General features: G+C 41.4%; 1 protein-coding gene across 2 annotated transcripts in view; it reads left to right on the forward strand.

Annotated features, from left to right (window-relative positions):
- MOB3B (MOB kinase activator 3B) overlaps nucleotides 1-16,149 on the forward strand; it is a 186,274-nt gene that overhangs the window by 60,166 nt on the left and 109,959 nt on the right. For both annotated transcript variants that reach the window (XM_090274049.1, XM_090274050.1), the window contains exon 2: nucleotides 4,505-5,121. In XM_090274049.1, coding sequence (XP_090130175.1) covers nucleotides 4,704-5,121 — 418 coding nt within the window. In that variant the 5' untranslated portion in view covers nucleotides 4,505-4,703. The remainder of the gene's footprint in view (nucleotides 1-4,504; nucleotides 5,122-16,149) is intronic.

A 16,149-nucleotide genomic window follows, 5' to 3' on the forward strand; every position in this document is an offset into this window, starting at 1 on the left:
TTCCACAGATGAGATATTGAACCGCTTTACCCCCAGTGAATATCCCTGTTAGTCTCTCTCCTCTCTGTGCTGCCCACCGTTCTGTGCCACAAAGGTCTCTTTTCTAGGTGGTCACAGCTAGAGAAGATGGATGTCTCAGGACCAAATGGAAGACTTGTTTTATTTCTTCCTTATACTTGGCAAGGGCTCTTATTTTTTAACTAATAAGGCAGAAGACATCAATAGGAAAAGAAAAATACGAACTTTTCTTGCCAGTGTTGCTTAGTTACCTTGTCAACATTCCCTTAGAGCCTGGATGAATTCTCTCTGCATATTTTTATAGTACACATCATGTTTTATTGCTATAATTGATCTATTAAGCATAAAATATGGAGAACATATGGAGCTCCTGTCAATTTTATGCTGTTTATTTGGATTTCAATATTTCTCTTTCCACAAGACCTCATTCCTTATCATCTTTTTTCATTCCCAACATGCATAATCCTATAAAGAAATCACACCACCTTTTATATTGGTTCATTTAACTTTGTAGCTTAAAAGGCAAAAGCCAATAAACTACGCTCAAATCTAGACATAAAACTGTGGACTTTTCAAAGGTCCAAGTTTTCAGTTAGTTCTGTATCCTTTGCACCTTAGCCACATGTCTCACACATAAATGCCCTGTAGTAAATGTTTATTGGTTAAAAGAGGCATTGGCTTCAAATATTTATTGAGAACCAACATTGTAGTGGGTTCTATTCATAACATAAAATTTGCTTATAGTGTCTACGCAGGGGGCAAAACTTATGACTTGTTTTCTTCCTGGAGATGACGAGGACATAGAATATGACTCTGTTGTTGCTAGCACTACAATTAATGTAGTCAAAGAGCTTTTCTGCATGCAGCTGCAGTGGCAGTATCAGCAGCCACATTGCACCTGGTATTTATGAAACGTGTTCACTGGGAACCTCCTGGCTTCTGGGCGCTGTGCTGTCCAAGTCATCTGAGATCAAAAGTCCCAGCTTTTGTCACCATCTGTCAAGGCCATTGTATTCAAAACAGCGAGTCTCTCCGCATTCTCTTTCTCAAACACATAGATGCAAACTCAGCTGAAGACTGTGTTTATGATTCCGGCTTTCAACAAAACAACAAATGGAAATTTATTTAATCATCCCTTTGCCCAGCCGGTCAAACAGCCCTCCAACCCCAGTGTTCCTCGAAGTGTGTAATTCTCCTGAGATTTTGTTAAAATGCAGGCTTAGATCTACTAAGTCTAGGAGGAGGCCTGAGAATCTGCATTTCTAATAAGATTTCTTAGATCCGGTCTTGATAGTTAAAGCATCACCCATGGACCAGTAGATTCGGCACCACCTGGGAGCTTGTTAGAAATGTAGACTCTTCGATGCCATCTCAGACCTATTTACTGGATCAGAACCTGAGTTTTAACACGATCCCACATTAAATTGGAGAAGCATTGCTCTACCTATTTAATATTTCTACACTGTAAATCATAGGCAGGGTTCCTGATGAAGCTCTGCATTGGAAAATAAGGCCGGCTAGATTTTCTGTGTCGCCTTTCCATTTCAAAACTCTTGGGTACCCACCTCAGTATAGCATCTACTGCTCAGAAAATGATACAGACAGATGCCTTTTTGTTTAGTCACTCACTGGCATGATGAATTTGTTATTATTCATCCTGGATTTCCATTGGCTCACTCCATCTTTATCCCCCCTCCAGAGAACTTCATTCTGGACAAAAAGTTTGGCCAAAAGAGACATACATCCTCATGTCTGAGCATGTAAGAGAGATAACACATTTGGAACAAGTACTAAGAGATCAGAGTTTCCTCATCTGTGAAATGGAGATAATAGTGAGTACCAGCCTGGGCAGGTCTTTGGGACAAGGAGGACTTGCTATGACTGTCCTCTCTCATTCACATGCTCTCATCAGAGGTGCCAGAGGGACTTGGGAGCCTGGCAGTGGTGTGGAGGAAGGCTTCTGCATTGGTGCCCATGCAAGCAGCCACTCCTGGCCTCATTTAGTGATATCGAGGGTCCTATGAGGAGAGAAGAGTGCTCTGAAGACCCTGGAATTGATGGTACACTCATCATCAGAATAACAGACCGAGTCTCATGTGCTGAAGACATGAGGAGGTGGCTGTTGGGTTGTTGCTGCTTTATCGTCAGCAGCTAAGCATTTGTGATCCAGAAGGACTATTGCCTCTTTTAAAAGGAAAAACAAATAAAAACAAGGCTCGCCATCCTTTCTCTATCCTTTCAATCTCTAACTCATTTTTATTTTGGAAATGCCCCTTTAAGGCCCTCAGTTTTCTTAAGCCTCTTTTTAGGTATGCAGAGCCTTTGGGATGGTGTAGTTTTGAAGAAGAGATTACCCTTTGTTTTTCTAGAATTTCAGAGTCTGTGTGGGGTTAGCCTTCCTAATGATATCTCGGACAACCCAGGAGTGGGACCTCACAATCCCAGGCAGAGAATGTCCCATGATCTGCTTTTCCACGTGGGACTTTTTGTGGAGTGTGTTTATGCTCAGTGCCATGTAAGGAGGGGGAAAAGCACCTCGTCATACAGAATTTCAGTGAAAACCTAATAGGAAAAGGGTGGCGATAGGCTGGAGCAGGTGAGTGCAGAGACTGTAAGGAGTGGCCAGGGGAGGCATTTAGCTGAATGGTCAGCAGTTCCGAGGAATGAGCAGAATCTGTAAAAGAGAATCTGAATGTCTCAGCTCTTTTGTTTTGTTTTGGGAGGTTGTTTTGTTTTACCTGAATATCTAAGGTTGACTACATCACCAAGCTAAGTTTGAGCATAGAATGACAGAAATCCTTCTAGGTAGGGAAAGAATGCTTCTGTCCACTTTAACTTGTTTAACTCCAAGTCAAGGTTCCATTATGGGACCTCTGAATCTGGCCACAGCCCTTGGCCCATTTTGCTAGGACCTGACCCATGAGTGGATCAGTTTACCTCCTCTCTGTTTCTATGCCACAAGACACAGCCTTTACCTCCAGCCAGTCTATACATGTGATCTTTGGGGAGTATGGGGATGGAAGCTCTGCGTAAAGGAGCTTCATGAACCAGCAGGAAAGATAGGTTGAAGGGCATCACTTTTTAGAATATAAGGTCATGAGGAAAAAAGATTTGCTAAAAGTCAAGAAACTGGATTTTAGTCCTAACCATGCCCCCTATTAGCTATGGGATCTTGCCAGTCAAGTAATTTTATCTCTTGGAGGCCCACAGATAATGATACCTACTGCAACTCTACTATACCTACTATAAATCTTCTATAAAACTCACTAGAAGGGAGATAATGGAGAAGAGAGCATTGAAGATTTCAAGGCTGTAGAGTCCAATATAGTAAGCCACAAGCCATATATAGCTAATTGAATTTAATTAAAATGAGATAAAAGGAAAAATTCAGTTCCTCAGTCATATTAGTCACATTTCAGGTTCTTAATAGCCACATGTGACTTGTGGGTACATATTAAACAGCAAAGATATAAAACATTTGCATTATCACAGAAAGTTTTATCAGACAGCTCTGCCTTGAAGTGCTATCTAGCTGTGATATTAAGGGCATTAAGGGTGGCAGATTTTAGGAGTAATAAATTCTGTCATCGTTAAGGATTCTTGGAAGGAAACAGGACCGACTCAAGTTAGCTGAAGTACAACAGGGATTTACAATATTTGATTAATTCAGGAAAAACTTATGGATCCCAAGGGCAGGAATCACAGCTAGACTTTAAATGGAATTGGAATCAGTTCTTAGAAGATTATCAGGAACTAAGGAAGTCACTCTCTCCTTCTCATAGTCTTTTTCTCTCTGTGGCTACCTGTGTTCTTGTCTCTGTTTCTCTGTACGTTGTTGGTTTCTCTCATCTCCTCTTCCTCCTTTTCTCTCCTCTGCCTTCCTTTATCTCTTCTTGCTCTTCAGATCAGCTTTCCCACTTCACTATACATGGTCCGAATAGGGCACAACTAGACCCAGTTCTGGTCATTTCTCAGGGATAATGCATAACAAAGGCTGGGTCCTGATTCCAAATTCCCAGGAGAAATATTCTTATTAGCTAGCATGGTGTGATAGCCACCAATCAGCTGTGTCCAGGGGGATGGCGGTAGTGACCCCCATGCTAACTCATTAGGGAGAGAAGGGGTGGGATCAGGTAGATCCTCTCAAAAGGAGCATGTGTGGGATGGGGATGTGTTACTAACTACCATATTCATCCTTAATACCTTGGAGAGGTCCAATGAACCTATGGTCACACAGGGAAGAGGAACCAGAGGTGTGACCAAGTTCATGAAGAAAATGAGTTTGATGCCTTTTCTTATTTTGTTACTTGCATGGTTTGAATTACCAATACAGATTCCCAGGAGTTTGGCTTAACCTCCTCATCTGCATACCTGGGCGGAAGTGGGCATAGCCAAATCAATGCAAGCTGGAAATCTGGTCTAAGCCTTTGTCATTTCTTAAATGCAAATTAGGCACTTATAGGACCCCTTTCTCTCTTGCCTTTAGGAAAAAAACATGAAGTTCCCCTGGAAATTGCTCAAGAGGAAGATGGAAGGGGCCATTTAAAATAGATTGGAAGCTGCAGGCTGCAAGACTGGGGCCAGAGGGCTGGCAGTGGAAAACTCTGTTGGGTTGTGATCTCTCACGGAAGAGTTCCAGCTGCTTTTTTGCTTCCTGCAAAACAAAGGAAGAAAAGGAGAAGACCATGTCCATAGCATTGAAGCAGGTATTCAACAAAGACAAGACCTTCCGGCCCAAGAGGAAATTTGAACCTGGCACACAGAGGTTTGAGCTCCACAAGAGGGCTCAGGCATCCCTCAACTCGGGCGTGGACCTGAAGGCGGCCGTGCAGCTGCCCGGCGGGGAGGACCAGAATGACTGGGTCGCGGTGCACGTGGTGGACTTCTTCAATCGGATCAACCTCATCTACGGCACCATCTGCGAGTTCTGCACTGAGCGGACCTGCCCCGTGATGTCAGGCGGCCCCAAATACGAGTATCGGTGGCAGGATGACCTCAAGTACAAGAAGCCTACCGCACTGCCAGCTCCCCAGTACATGAACCTTCTTATGGATTGGATCGAGGTCCAGATCAACAATGAAGACATATTTCCAACATGCGTAGGTAAGTCCATCAAGAGCTTCTTGGTTATTTTGTCACATCCCACCCAAGCTGAGAGAGTTTGCAGAGGCTCCTTCTAGGACTGCCTTTGAATGTAGGTACCACGCATTCTGTGCTTCCCCAAATTTCATCTCTACATATCTTCAGTTATTTTTTCCACGTCTAGAAACCTCATTGAAATTTTGAAAAATATCATTTGTGGACCACTTACAATAATTTCATGGACCTCAGTCATGAAATTACACATACCACGTCCTAGGGAACATGGACTTGGTGAAATGTTAGACTTGGTCTTGCTGGCTTCCTTAGGACTAGACACCAAACTCACCTAGTCATTCTGGTAAGGTTCTTATTATTTGATTAATTAAGTAATTTAAGTTACATTATCTCTGGTGCAATTATTGGTATTCATCTCTCAGGTTAAGAAATAGTGTGAGAATCTAAGGACTGGAAATCAGTAGAGCAAGGGGATGGCACTCAGAAAAAATAAAGATCCTGCCATTTCTGTCCTTCCCTCTCCTGATCATAATGTACTGTTAACTCTGGACCCTTGTAAAGGGTCTAGCAAGACCCACCAGGATAGTTGAAATGTGAATGCTTTTGTTTTCCTTGTGCTGCCAATCACAAAACTCTTTAAGGGGAAAGGCCAAACCTTTCCCACTCCTTATATTTTTTAATGCTGCTGATCATTGGTTTTCCATGCACTAATGGGCTGAATTTCAAATTTCACTATTTTAGGCCTTAGATTCAATGGGAAAGAGCGATCTCCCTACTTTCATTGTCACATTCTCCAGTGTCTAGCTAGCATGGTGCCCTAGTACTCAGGAAATATTTGTGGAATGACTGAAAAAATACTTGTGCTGTTAGGAAGTATTATTAAAAAGCTCTGAGATGGTTGGGCTATGAAAGAAGTATTTGAAACACATTGTTGAATTGTGTGTGTTGGATTGTATGTGTCCCCATATGGCATATGGAAAGATGAGGCGGGGTGTATGGAAGTAATTAAGTTAATACCAGAAAAAAAATGTATAAATTGATTAGGGCAGTGTGTACATCTTGAAATATTCAGCACACAAACCAATTTGCTCAGAATCATGGTGTTGCCTTGACTTGTCCCTCATGCTCTTGCTCTCTGTTGTCCCATGTTAAGGGAGGAGGAGGGAGTAGTGCAAACCCTGACTCAGCAGAGGAGGGGGAAGAAGGCAGATTTCTACCCTCTTCCCCACCCATGAAATAGACACCTCCAAGGGGCAGGAATTTCTTAGGTTCTTGTCTTTTTACACTTTCTTTGACTGCCAGAGGCTTCTTTTGTTGCCAAGAAGAATTTTTCTTTTCCAAAAGCATTATAGGCCACTGCTATTGCTCTGTGCAGAACACATGATAACAATAAAGATAAATAAATGTGGGCAAGAACTCCTCTTTGCTCTTCCCCTTCTGTTCCTGCTCCTTGATGCTTTGAACCCCAGGCACTTATGCTCTCTGGCAGCTGTGGTTACCACATAGAGTTGGTGACCATAAATCACACCACAGAGCCAGTGTGTCGCTTGACAGTGAGGAAGCTTCTGGAGGTGGTTTTAGACTTTGCTTGGAGGAATTCAGTGGATGCTGCCATGTGCCCTAGAGTAAATGTTTTGCTATCTTTTTCTAGACATTTCTTTAGCCATTCAATGGGATTAGAGACCATACTCACCTGATCAGAATTCTTCCCAACTTATACTCCGTAGTACATTGGTGTTCTGAGAGATCTTATTAGGTGTACTGTGATTTTTCTCTCCATGGAAAAATAAGTTTGGGAAATGCTGAATGCAATTGATTTCTTTACTGCAGGGCTTTCAATATTCTAATCTGCATTATAAATCTCAAAGCAAGGAATAATATTTGGTGTTTCCTAATTTAAACCTGCTGGCTTTTTTTTTTTTTTTAATGAAACACCGCTAGCATCTTTTGGGAAGTGTAGATCTATTTAAATTAGAGTTATCAAACTTTTGTTTGTATTAGAATTATTTGGGCCTCCTTTTAAAAATGTAAATTCTTTGGTCCTTCCCGTTAACAACTAAATTAGAATCTCTTAGGTAAGAACTAAGATTTGCGCTTTTAATGAGAACCTCTATTGTTTATTGTAAACCCCCCACCACCCCGCCCTGAGTGCTTACTTCTCTGGTTTTGTCCACATTGTTCTCTTTTTCTGGAATCACCATCTTTTCTATCTAGTGAATTTCTATGCATCCTTTATACCCATGTCTTCTTCTGCTCATTGAGTGTTAGGCCCCAAAGTTATGGGATATGTCTTATTTATTATTCATTTGACTATCCCGGCATTAAGTCCAGTCCTGGTGCCTTATACATTGTTTAATGGGTACATGGATGGATGGATGGATGGATGAAAGGAAGTATGGAAGGGTAATTTTTATAAAGTCCCAACATGTCTAGGGTGCTGGTGATCAAAGTGAAATTAAACAAATGTCTCTATCCTTTTATTACCATCCAGGGTATATTGTGCACCTTGCCTCCACAGAGTTTACTTTTCTTAGTTTAACTTTTCCAAGGTGAAATGTTAGGGGTCAGTAAAAACCACCACCATCCACTGTTACCCGGAGAGTCTTCGTCAGCATCCTGCTCACCTCTGTTTTTTGCCCTCAGACCATATTTTTGCTATCTTTTGAAATAATTTATCTTCAGGAGCCACTTTCTTTGTTCAAATTCACTTTCTCTTCTTCTTCCTGCTATTGCAGCCTTCTTTTCTTCTTTTTGATCTTTGTGCTGCCTTGAGTTATCATTATCAGGAAAATGATCAAGACATCTGTCAGGGTAAAGTAAAAGAAGAATTCTCAGCAAACAGCAGGCCCTGGGTGGATGAGAAATGGGGACTTCTGCTTAGCATTACAGCTTTGAATCCTAGGCATACTTCTGTGTTCTTGCTTGGGAATTGGGAGGGGTTCAAACTTCACCTCCTCCCCACTGTGATCCACGGAAATAGAACCGGAAAATACTGACAGATGTGAAGGCTTCATCCTTAGTTAGGTATTAAAGGATATAAACAGCTGTTGATCAGTACCATTGAAAAAAGGAGGAAAGAAAAGCTTTCATCTGTTCCTAGATTCCAGTTTAACTAGGATACCCGTGCTGTTTCAGAAGTTGAGCTTTCTCAGTTGGGAGAATACCAAACAGATGTGGCTCCCTTGTGAACCATAGTCTCTTGCACTTTCCCTTGATCCCCTCCAGCTCCCTTTGTTAAAAAGCCAACAGATGTCCCTGTTAAAGCTCCTAAGACAGCAGTAACTTCAGAAGCAAGGGTCATCTCCTCTTCCATTGTATCTCTATCCACTTTCAGAGATAACACCAGAAAAATAGGAAACCTAGGAAGCCACAACCTTTTTTCTTCTATTGTCTAATTAAAGTAATTTTCATGTTCTAGCCCCTCAGCTTCCCCCTTTTTTCATTATATAACAGGATTTCATATTTTAGATCTGATGCTCAGAAGAAAATGAATAGAAAAATTAGAGCTCCTCCAACTCATTTTTTTAAAAAGTCTTTGAACAGGAGGAATAAGAACATTAAAAAATAATAATTACATGATCTCGCCTACCTTTATGTTTTAGGTTAAATGGGTGCTGGGAAAGGAAAGATTAAGGAAGGGGAGGGAGGGAAGCAAGGGAGGGAACTCCCATTCATTGAGCCTGCTAAGTGCCAGGCACTATTAATCTTTCTTAATTCTTACAATAAGTCAATGAATTAAATATCTCATTTTATCAGTGAGGAAGCTGACATTTAAGCAAGTTAAGGAGTTTTCTGGTTATACAGCTCGTAAGTCATTTAGAAGTCAGCATTTTAGCTTAGGGCGTCTAGCCAAAAAGCTATGCCTTTGTCACCCGCTACCATTCACAGCACGTATTGTTATTTCGTAAATGTTACTTCGTATACTTAAAGACTTAGGTGATTTTAGGAGGTTGTCTAGGGTGGAGAAAAATTTAGAAAACCTGATTTTTGCTATAATTTTTAAAGAAATTATTTTTTTGTTTTTGTTTTGTTTTTGTTTGCTCCTTTTTAAGAAACTACCTCTAGAATGCCTGAGATGTTTACTGGCACTGTGACTGTTCTCATGTTGCATTCTAAGATTGGGCAGAGGATGACAGCCTCAAGAAAATGCTTTGTGAGCTTACAACTACATGTTACTGGCATTCAGTCATTCATTCAATCATTCATTCATTCAATAAGTGTTTGTCGAGCACCTGCTTGAGAGCCGGCCTTATTTTAGGAACTAAGAGAGTAAAGCAGAGTTCATGTCCTTGAGCAGTTTCCTTAACATCCAGAATGTCTAGTTGCTCCAAATCGCTCTATATGTTTTTCTAAAATGGGTAGTTTGTTCAGTGGTCAAGTGCATTGCGAAAAGAGTTGCATCCCTTTGGCAACGTTTCTCATGAGACTACAGCTGAGTTTCATCCTCTTTCAAAATACTGTGGCAAGAGTCACGGGACTTTAAAATGTCCATAGGAATGAACTGTTCAGTCATGGGAAGTCAGAGAACTGAGTTTATAATTAGTCTTTAAATTTTGACTTTTTGTTTTCTACTGTGTTTCCCTCACTTTTTTTATTTTGATATAAATTTGCATAACACTGATAAGACAGAATGTACATCAACAAATTATATTTACAGTGTGGTAGAACCAGCACTGGACTGTGTACAGAGGCTTGGATATGGTCATCTACCTCTGCCATTACAGATGCTCTGTGATGATGGTAAACGCATAACCCCTGAGCCAATACTTCTCTCTCAGTAAACTAAAAATTATATTTCTGATCTCACGGGGATGATGTGAAGATTAAATGAGGTGGCTGTGAGTAAAAACGCCTGGCCCAGAGCCGTAAGCACCCAGAAAAAGTGAAGAGGTAGGCAAAAACAAATGTGTTTGTCACCTCTCTCTGCACACATTTCTACATAACTGTTAACTAGAACTCATGTAAACCACTAGACAATTTCTGAACTGTAGCCCCAGAAGAATAAAATGTGATGTGTTGTAAAAGACTCAACAAGATTTTTTTTTAATTAGCCGTCATCATTGCTGACACACTCTGTGACAGGGGTTATAAATACCTCATGTTTTCATTACTGAAAGAATTTGAGAAATTTTAATGTTACTTTAGGACCTAGACTGGCTCCTGGTTTCAGGGAGGAGCACCTAACTCTTTAGAGCGAAAGCCAGGAGGAGTCTTCTTGCTTGGTTTTCAAAAGACTGAGTATTAAACATACCCACGTCCAGTGTCAAACCAGCAGTTAGCTGGAGAAGTAGCGAGATAGCCTACTAGTCACCTCTAGGACAAGCTACTGATTAACATCAGTGTTGGGCAAGGTTACCTGGGTTTGATCTCTCAAGAGGATGGGAAAAGGTTTCTCATACAACTCAGTGCCAGGAATGGAGCCCCCAGGAAAGCCCTGTGAACCGTTGAGCTTTTCCAAGGCTCTGGAAATGTGATTTGCCTCTGGGATCTGATAAGCTGGCTCCCTAAGAATTTACTAGCTGGGAGGGCATGATAATAAAGCTGTCGTCTGTGGAACATGTACTCCCTAAACACTTTAGCAGCATTATGTCATTTAATCAGTAAACCAATACTGTAAAGGCAGGTAGTATGGTTTCCATTTTACAGATGAAAAGGAGTGAGTAACTTGCCCACGATCACACAGGCAGAGCTGGAATTCAGACCCAACGCTGCCCAAATCCACAGCTTCTTGCCCCAGAATTGACAGCATTCTTACCCTTGATTTACCCCTGCCTGTTGTCTCCAATATTAAATCCTCTCTAAGCAATGTTGTCAGACAAACCCAAGAGTCCCAGCGAGGGGCGTGAAAATGAACAGGCCCTGCATCTGAGGCAAATTGTACCAGGTCCTTACTGATAGGAACTCCAAAGTTCTCTTTTTATATCTTGCCTCCTCTAGATTCTGTTGCTATTCAAGTTTGTTCAGTTGTCTATTCACAGAAAACAAGCAAAGCCAGCTGAATCCCCTCTTCCCCACCCCACTAGCCGCTGGAGAATTGACGGTCTATTGTGATGGTCAGAGTTCCCCGCCCCCACCTTGTCAACCCAATACTGCAGTGACACAGTGGCTGAGTTAATGAGAACAGTGTTAAATAACCGCCCCTACTCAGCAAATTCCCAGAGGTACCTCTGAGAACTGGGGAGGGCATCCCCATTTCAGAGGGGGAGGGGAGCGGAGACAGGGAGCCCAGAGGGACCAGAGGCTGTGCTGCGAGTTGAGGCTAATTACCGGCTGTCCTGACCTGCACTGAGTTCTCCATTACCTGTGCTATGTAATTTTAATGGGCCCTATCTCAGGTGACAAGTTGTTACATCTCAGCATCAGCTGGGAAGGGAAATGGGATATGTGATATTCAGCGGAAAGCAGAGATGGAAAACCAATGCTCCTCTGGGGTGGAGTTGAGGGCATCTGCTGCTTTTACTTTGTTGGTGGTTGTACATGTGGGGCCATTCCGCAGCCAAAGGGGAAGGCTGCACTGCGGGGGGTCAGTGCTGCCCACTCAGCACCAACCTCAAGGGATGCAGAAGTGTATCTAGAAGTCTGGAAATGCAGTAGGATGAAGGAAGAGAACTTAACCAGAACTCTTGCCCAGACCAGAATGTAGAGTTGGAAGGACTCTTGTATAAGCCCCTTGAAGTAGGGACAACACCCCCAAGTGCACACTGGAATTGTCACTGAACTCCTGAATGAGCTCTAAAGGGAGAACAGGTTTTTATTTTCTGAGCAGGGCATATCTGTAGGGCCTTGACACCACAGCTTCTCTCTTTGTCTCCCCTCTAGACAGAGTGTCTTGAAACTTAAATGTCATTTTGAAGGGAGTCCAAATGATGAACCTGCCCGAGACCTCCAAGTGTGCAGAGTGATTTACAAGTTTTTTCTTTAAAGTACCATTGTAGGTTCAGGACATGGATTTTCTGTAAGGCCTCTGAAGGTGGGAGCTTTCTGGTGTTCTTCTTAAAAAATACATGTTAAATTCATATTCTAAATGATAACTCTGTCCATGTTTTCCTTCATGTGATTTTTTTTTTTCTTAAGTCTTCTTCTAGTACAATGGATGCTCTGGGAAGATGAGCCAGTTTGGGAAGGAAGGATGGTAAAAACGAACAAAAGCATTTGTCTAAGACTTGAGTTTGCAATTCAGTTACAAACTTTTACTAGCAAATTTTCAGTCTCTCTAAACTGGTTCCTTGTCTATAAAAATGCATATGGAAATATTTATTTCACAGGGTTTTTGATAATATAAAATAACATTGCTACATTTAAAACACTTAGCACAAGTCGGGTATGTTCTCAATGTTAGTTCCCGCAATATCACTACAGTATCCATGTGTTGAAATATACTGGTCAGGTGAACTAAGCTGAGAAAGGAAGGAATCTAAGATAAAAATCCATAATTACATGAAACATTCGGCCATGGAGTGGATAATCCATGTTCCCTTCATCTTTGCTGGATCTTGTGAAACCAGCAGAAGAAAAGGTAAACATTCATGGGATGAAATTAACTTTGCGTGGCCTTGACAGCCAGAATTAGGGATAGGCCCACCGCAGAAGAAGCTTCACGTGCATTGCTTATGTGGCCTGCACGAAGCCAGTTCCACCTTCCTGTTTTGCCCTGGGACACAGCAGCCCACGTAGCACTCTGCACGAAGAGGTCATGTGGTGCACAAATTACTACCATGCACTTGTAAATTGATTGATGCCATATAGTTCATATTGCAGGACGGATGTGTTCCCCAAAATTGTGAAGCAGTTGAATTTTTTCCCATATGGCTATTTTCATTTCTCAGGGTTCAATATAAGAAAGGTTGGCAAAGGACCCCTTCATGTCGAGTACCTCTTTAGTGATGTCTCTGATTGATTCCTAATGTATGCCTTTGGGTCAATAGTGTTTGTTTTCATGGAATACAAACTGGAGTTGTTAGCTCTCTCTCAGGAAAAGGAGAACTCTGTCTTCAAAGGAAGCAATGGGTTTCTGGTGTTTCTCCATCACCCAGACCAGGAACCCAGGACTGGAGAGCAGTGATGATGTCAGGAAGAAACTCCAGCCAATCATCGTGTGTTTGTTTTGTTGTCCACCCTGTGTCATACTCTCTGCAATCTGCCAGCAACACAGCCTCCGTCCTTCCTGACTCCCAGTACAGCTGGCGTGAGGGAGCCCCACTGCCCGCTGCGGCAGCATGTGGAGCTTTAGCATCTGGGGACCTCTGTGGCCAGCCGAGGACCTCCGTGGCCAGCCGGGGACCTCCATGGCCAGCCGGGGCAGAGGGAATAAAGTTGTTGATAAATCACTTATATTTCACCATCCCAAAGTGGGAAAGAAAAAGCCTGCATCTGAGGGCATCTGTCTTTTAATGCCATTGAAGAGAAATATGAGCAAGTATGTTAATTATGGTACCAAACTCCCTGGGAAACAATCTGTAAGCAGTAACTATTGGATGGCTTAATTTCTGTTTTCCAGAAATAGGTTACAGGTGAGGGCTCATCTTCAGTCCAGATTCAGATCTGTTCCTCTCGTTATGGGCTGCATGATCTTGACATACCCTGAACCTCTCTGAGCCTGTATCCTCATCTGGAGAGGGGTAATAATAATAATAATATACACTTTGTAAGGCTATGAGAATTAAGTGTCATAATGTATATAAAGCTCTTAGCATGTTCTGGGTAGAGAATTAAGTGCTGAATACATTTGAGCTTTATTTCCTTTTCACAGTGATGAAAAGGGAAGACCTCTGATTTATTGTGGTTTGTATCACTCAATTACATAGGAGAATTTCTCCTGCTGTATTTTCTGCACATTCTTTTCCAACTGAAGTAAAAATTGAAAAAAGCTATTGATCATGTCATAATTATAGTAATTATCTTGGAAAAATAATTTCCATGTCCATTATAATCTCAGTTAATAATTAAAATTTAAATACCAGCTGAAAGCAGTAGATTTACTTTTTATGTAAGGAAGGCAGTAATTACAGTATTTAAAATACACTGATAATAATTTTAACCAACATTTTTTTTTACCTATTCTGGGTCAAGCAGTGTTCTAGGTTCTATGTATTTTTTCCCCCTAATATTCACAGTAACTCTGGTTGACCGTTACTATTATCCCTATTTTCAAATGAGGGAGCTAAATTTCTTCCCCCAAAGGGTAGGGATAGCTGAAAAATCAAACTGGGATGGTGAAGCAATCAGATAGTAATAGCCAGAGCTGCAAACCACTACACCCTAGGATTAGACAAACAAAGGAAGAGAGGGGATTACTGGAGCCTGGGATCAGGGTGGGCAGGGGTGGTGGCGTTGCTCAGCCGGAGCTAGGAGCACAGCGGGAAGGCCTATCAGCAAGAACTAGAACCAAGGGGAAGCTGGAGTCCAAAGGAGAGAGAGGCAGAGAAACACCTGGGCTCTGTCTGCTCTCCTCCTTGAGGCTCCTGCCAGTGCTTCCCCTTGTCTTTGGCAAAGGATCCTGGGAAAGGTATGTTGCAGGGAAAGAGCAGGGAATGGATCTGGGAGTAGATAGAAAAATGACTGGTGTATGAAGAAAACAGATAAATAAAAATATATAATTTTAGGTCATGATAAGCTCTATAAAGGCAATTAAAACTATGATGGTTCTCTGTCTCTCTTTCTCCCTCTCTCTCACTTTCTCCCTCTCTCTCTTTGGTTTCCAAACTCTTTCATATTTAAAAATATTGAAAATATCAAAGCTCTCTTTTTTAAAAAAATGTGGATTATATCTATCAACAGTTATCATATTAGACATTAAAACTGGGACTATTTTTAAACTTCACTAACTGATTCATTGAAAAAATACAAATAAACCCATCATGAAATAACAAATATAATTTTTATGAAAAATAACTGTATCCCCTTCCCCCCCAAAATAAATAAGAAGTGTGGCATTGTTTTAGCTTCTGCAAATCTTTCTAATGTCTGATTTAATAGAAAACACCTGGACTCTTTTATGTGCTTCTGCATTTCAATCTATTGTGATATGTGTTTTAAGTTCAAGTCCAGGTTCATACAGATATAGAGCTGGAAAGGGGAGAACTTTCGATACCCCTGGAAGGACCCCCAGGGATCCCTACAATACTTGGAGAGCCACTGCCGTAGATAAAGCAATGGGGAGGCCAGACCTATGCACCTATCAGGCACTTGATAATTTTGGTTGAATGAACACAAATTAAGATTGCATTGAGGGTTTCAGTGTCCCTTGTGATAAATGGTGACATTGGTGACACCGTGGTAGTAGAAACTAGTTAGACAACACTATTCTTAGGGTTCCATTGATCCTCAGTTGGACACATGTTTTATGGTGTTTCCCCAGCAATACCGAAGGCTTTTAACCTTAGTGTTTATAGTCATGCAGTTTTTGCAAAACCACCAAAAGAAAGATGCGGATTAGTCTCTGTAAAAAGTGTACCCTCTGTTTTCCTTGATACTATATCAACTAATCAACTAATTCAGACTAGACATTTAACTGATAGCACTTAATGTACACATAGAAGTATTTTAAAAATTTGAATGGAATTGCTGTAATATAATTGTTATGCCATACGAGTACAATAGACAGTGGCAGACCACCACCAGTTATTCAGCTTGCAAATAATATGCAACAGTACTCAAGTTTAGGATAGCTTTCTGTTGGGGTTAGAAAGGTTATGAGTTTCTTCTCACCATGAATTGATACATATTTTCATATAGAATGCCATAGCCAAGGCCTAAGCTATATTGTAAGGTAGCTATTATTAATAAGAAATTGAATAAAGAACTTAGGAAGTATCTGCATTTTTGGATTATCTGTGACCCTGCACTTTATATCAACATAGATATTTGGATCCAGCACTTACTAAGACCCATGCATGCCAAGGTGCATTGTGATTGAGACGACCGGCAGTCAGCTTTAGATGGGCATGGCCATAGTACTTCAACTTGCAATGAGCAGACTAGCGTTTGGATTGGGTTTATCACACATCTTCTGCCAAATGAAATGTGTCTTTATTG

The sequence above is a fragment of the Furipterus horrens genome, unplaced genomic scaffold, assembly GCF_987537825.1.
Source record: "Furipterus horrens unplaced genomic scaffold, mFurHor1.1.pri manual_scaffold_4, whole genome shotgun sequence".
Taxonomy (NCBI): domain Eukaryota; kingdom Metazoa; phylum Chordata; class Mammalia; order Chiroptera; family Furipteridae; genus Furipterus; species Furipterus horrens.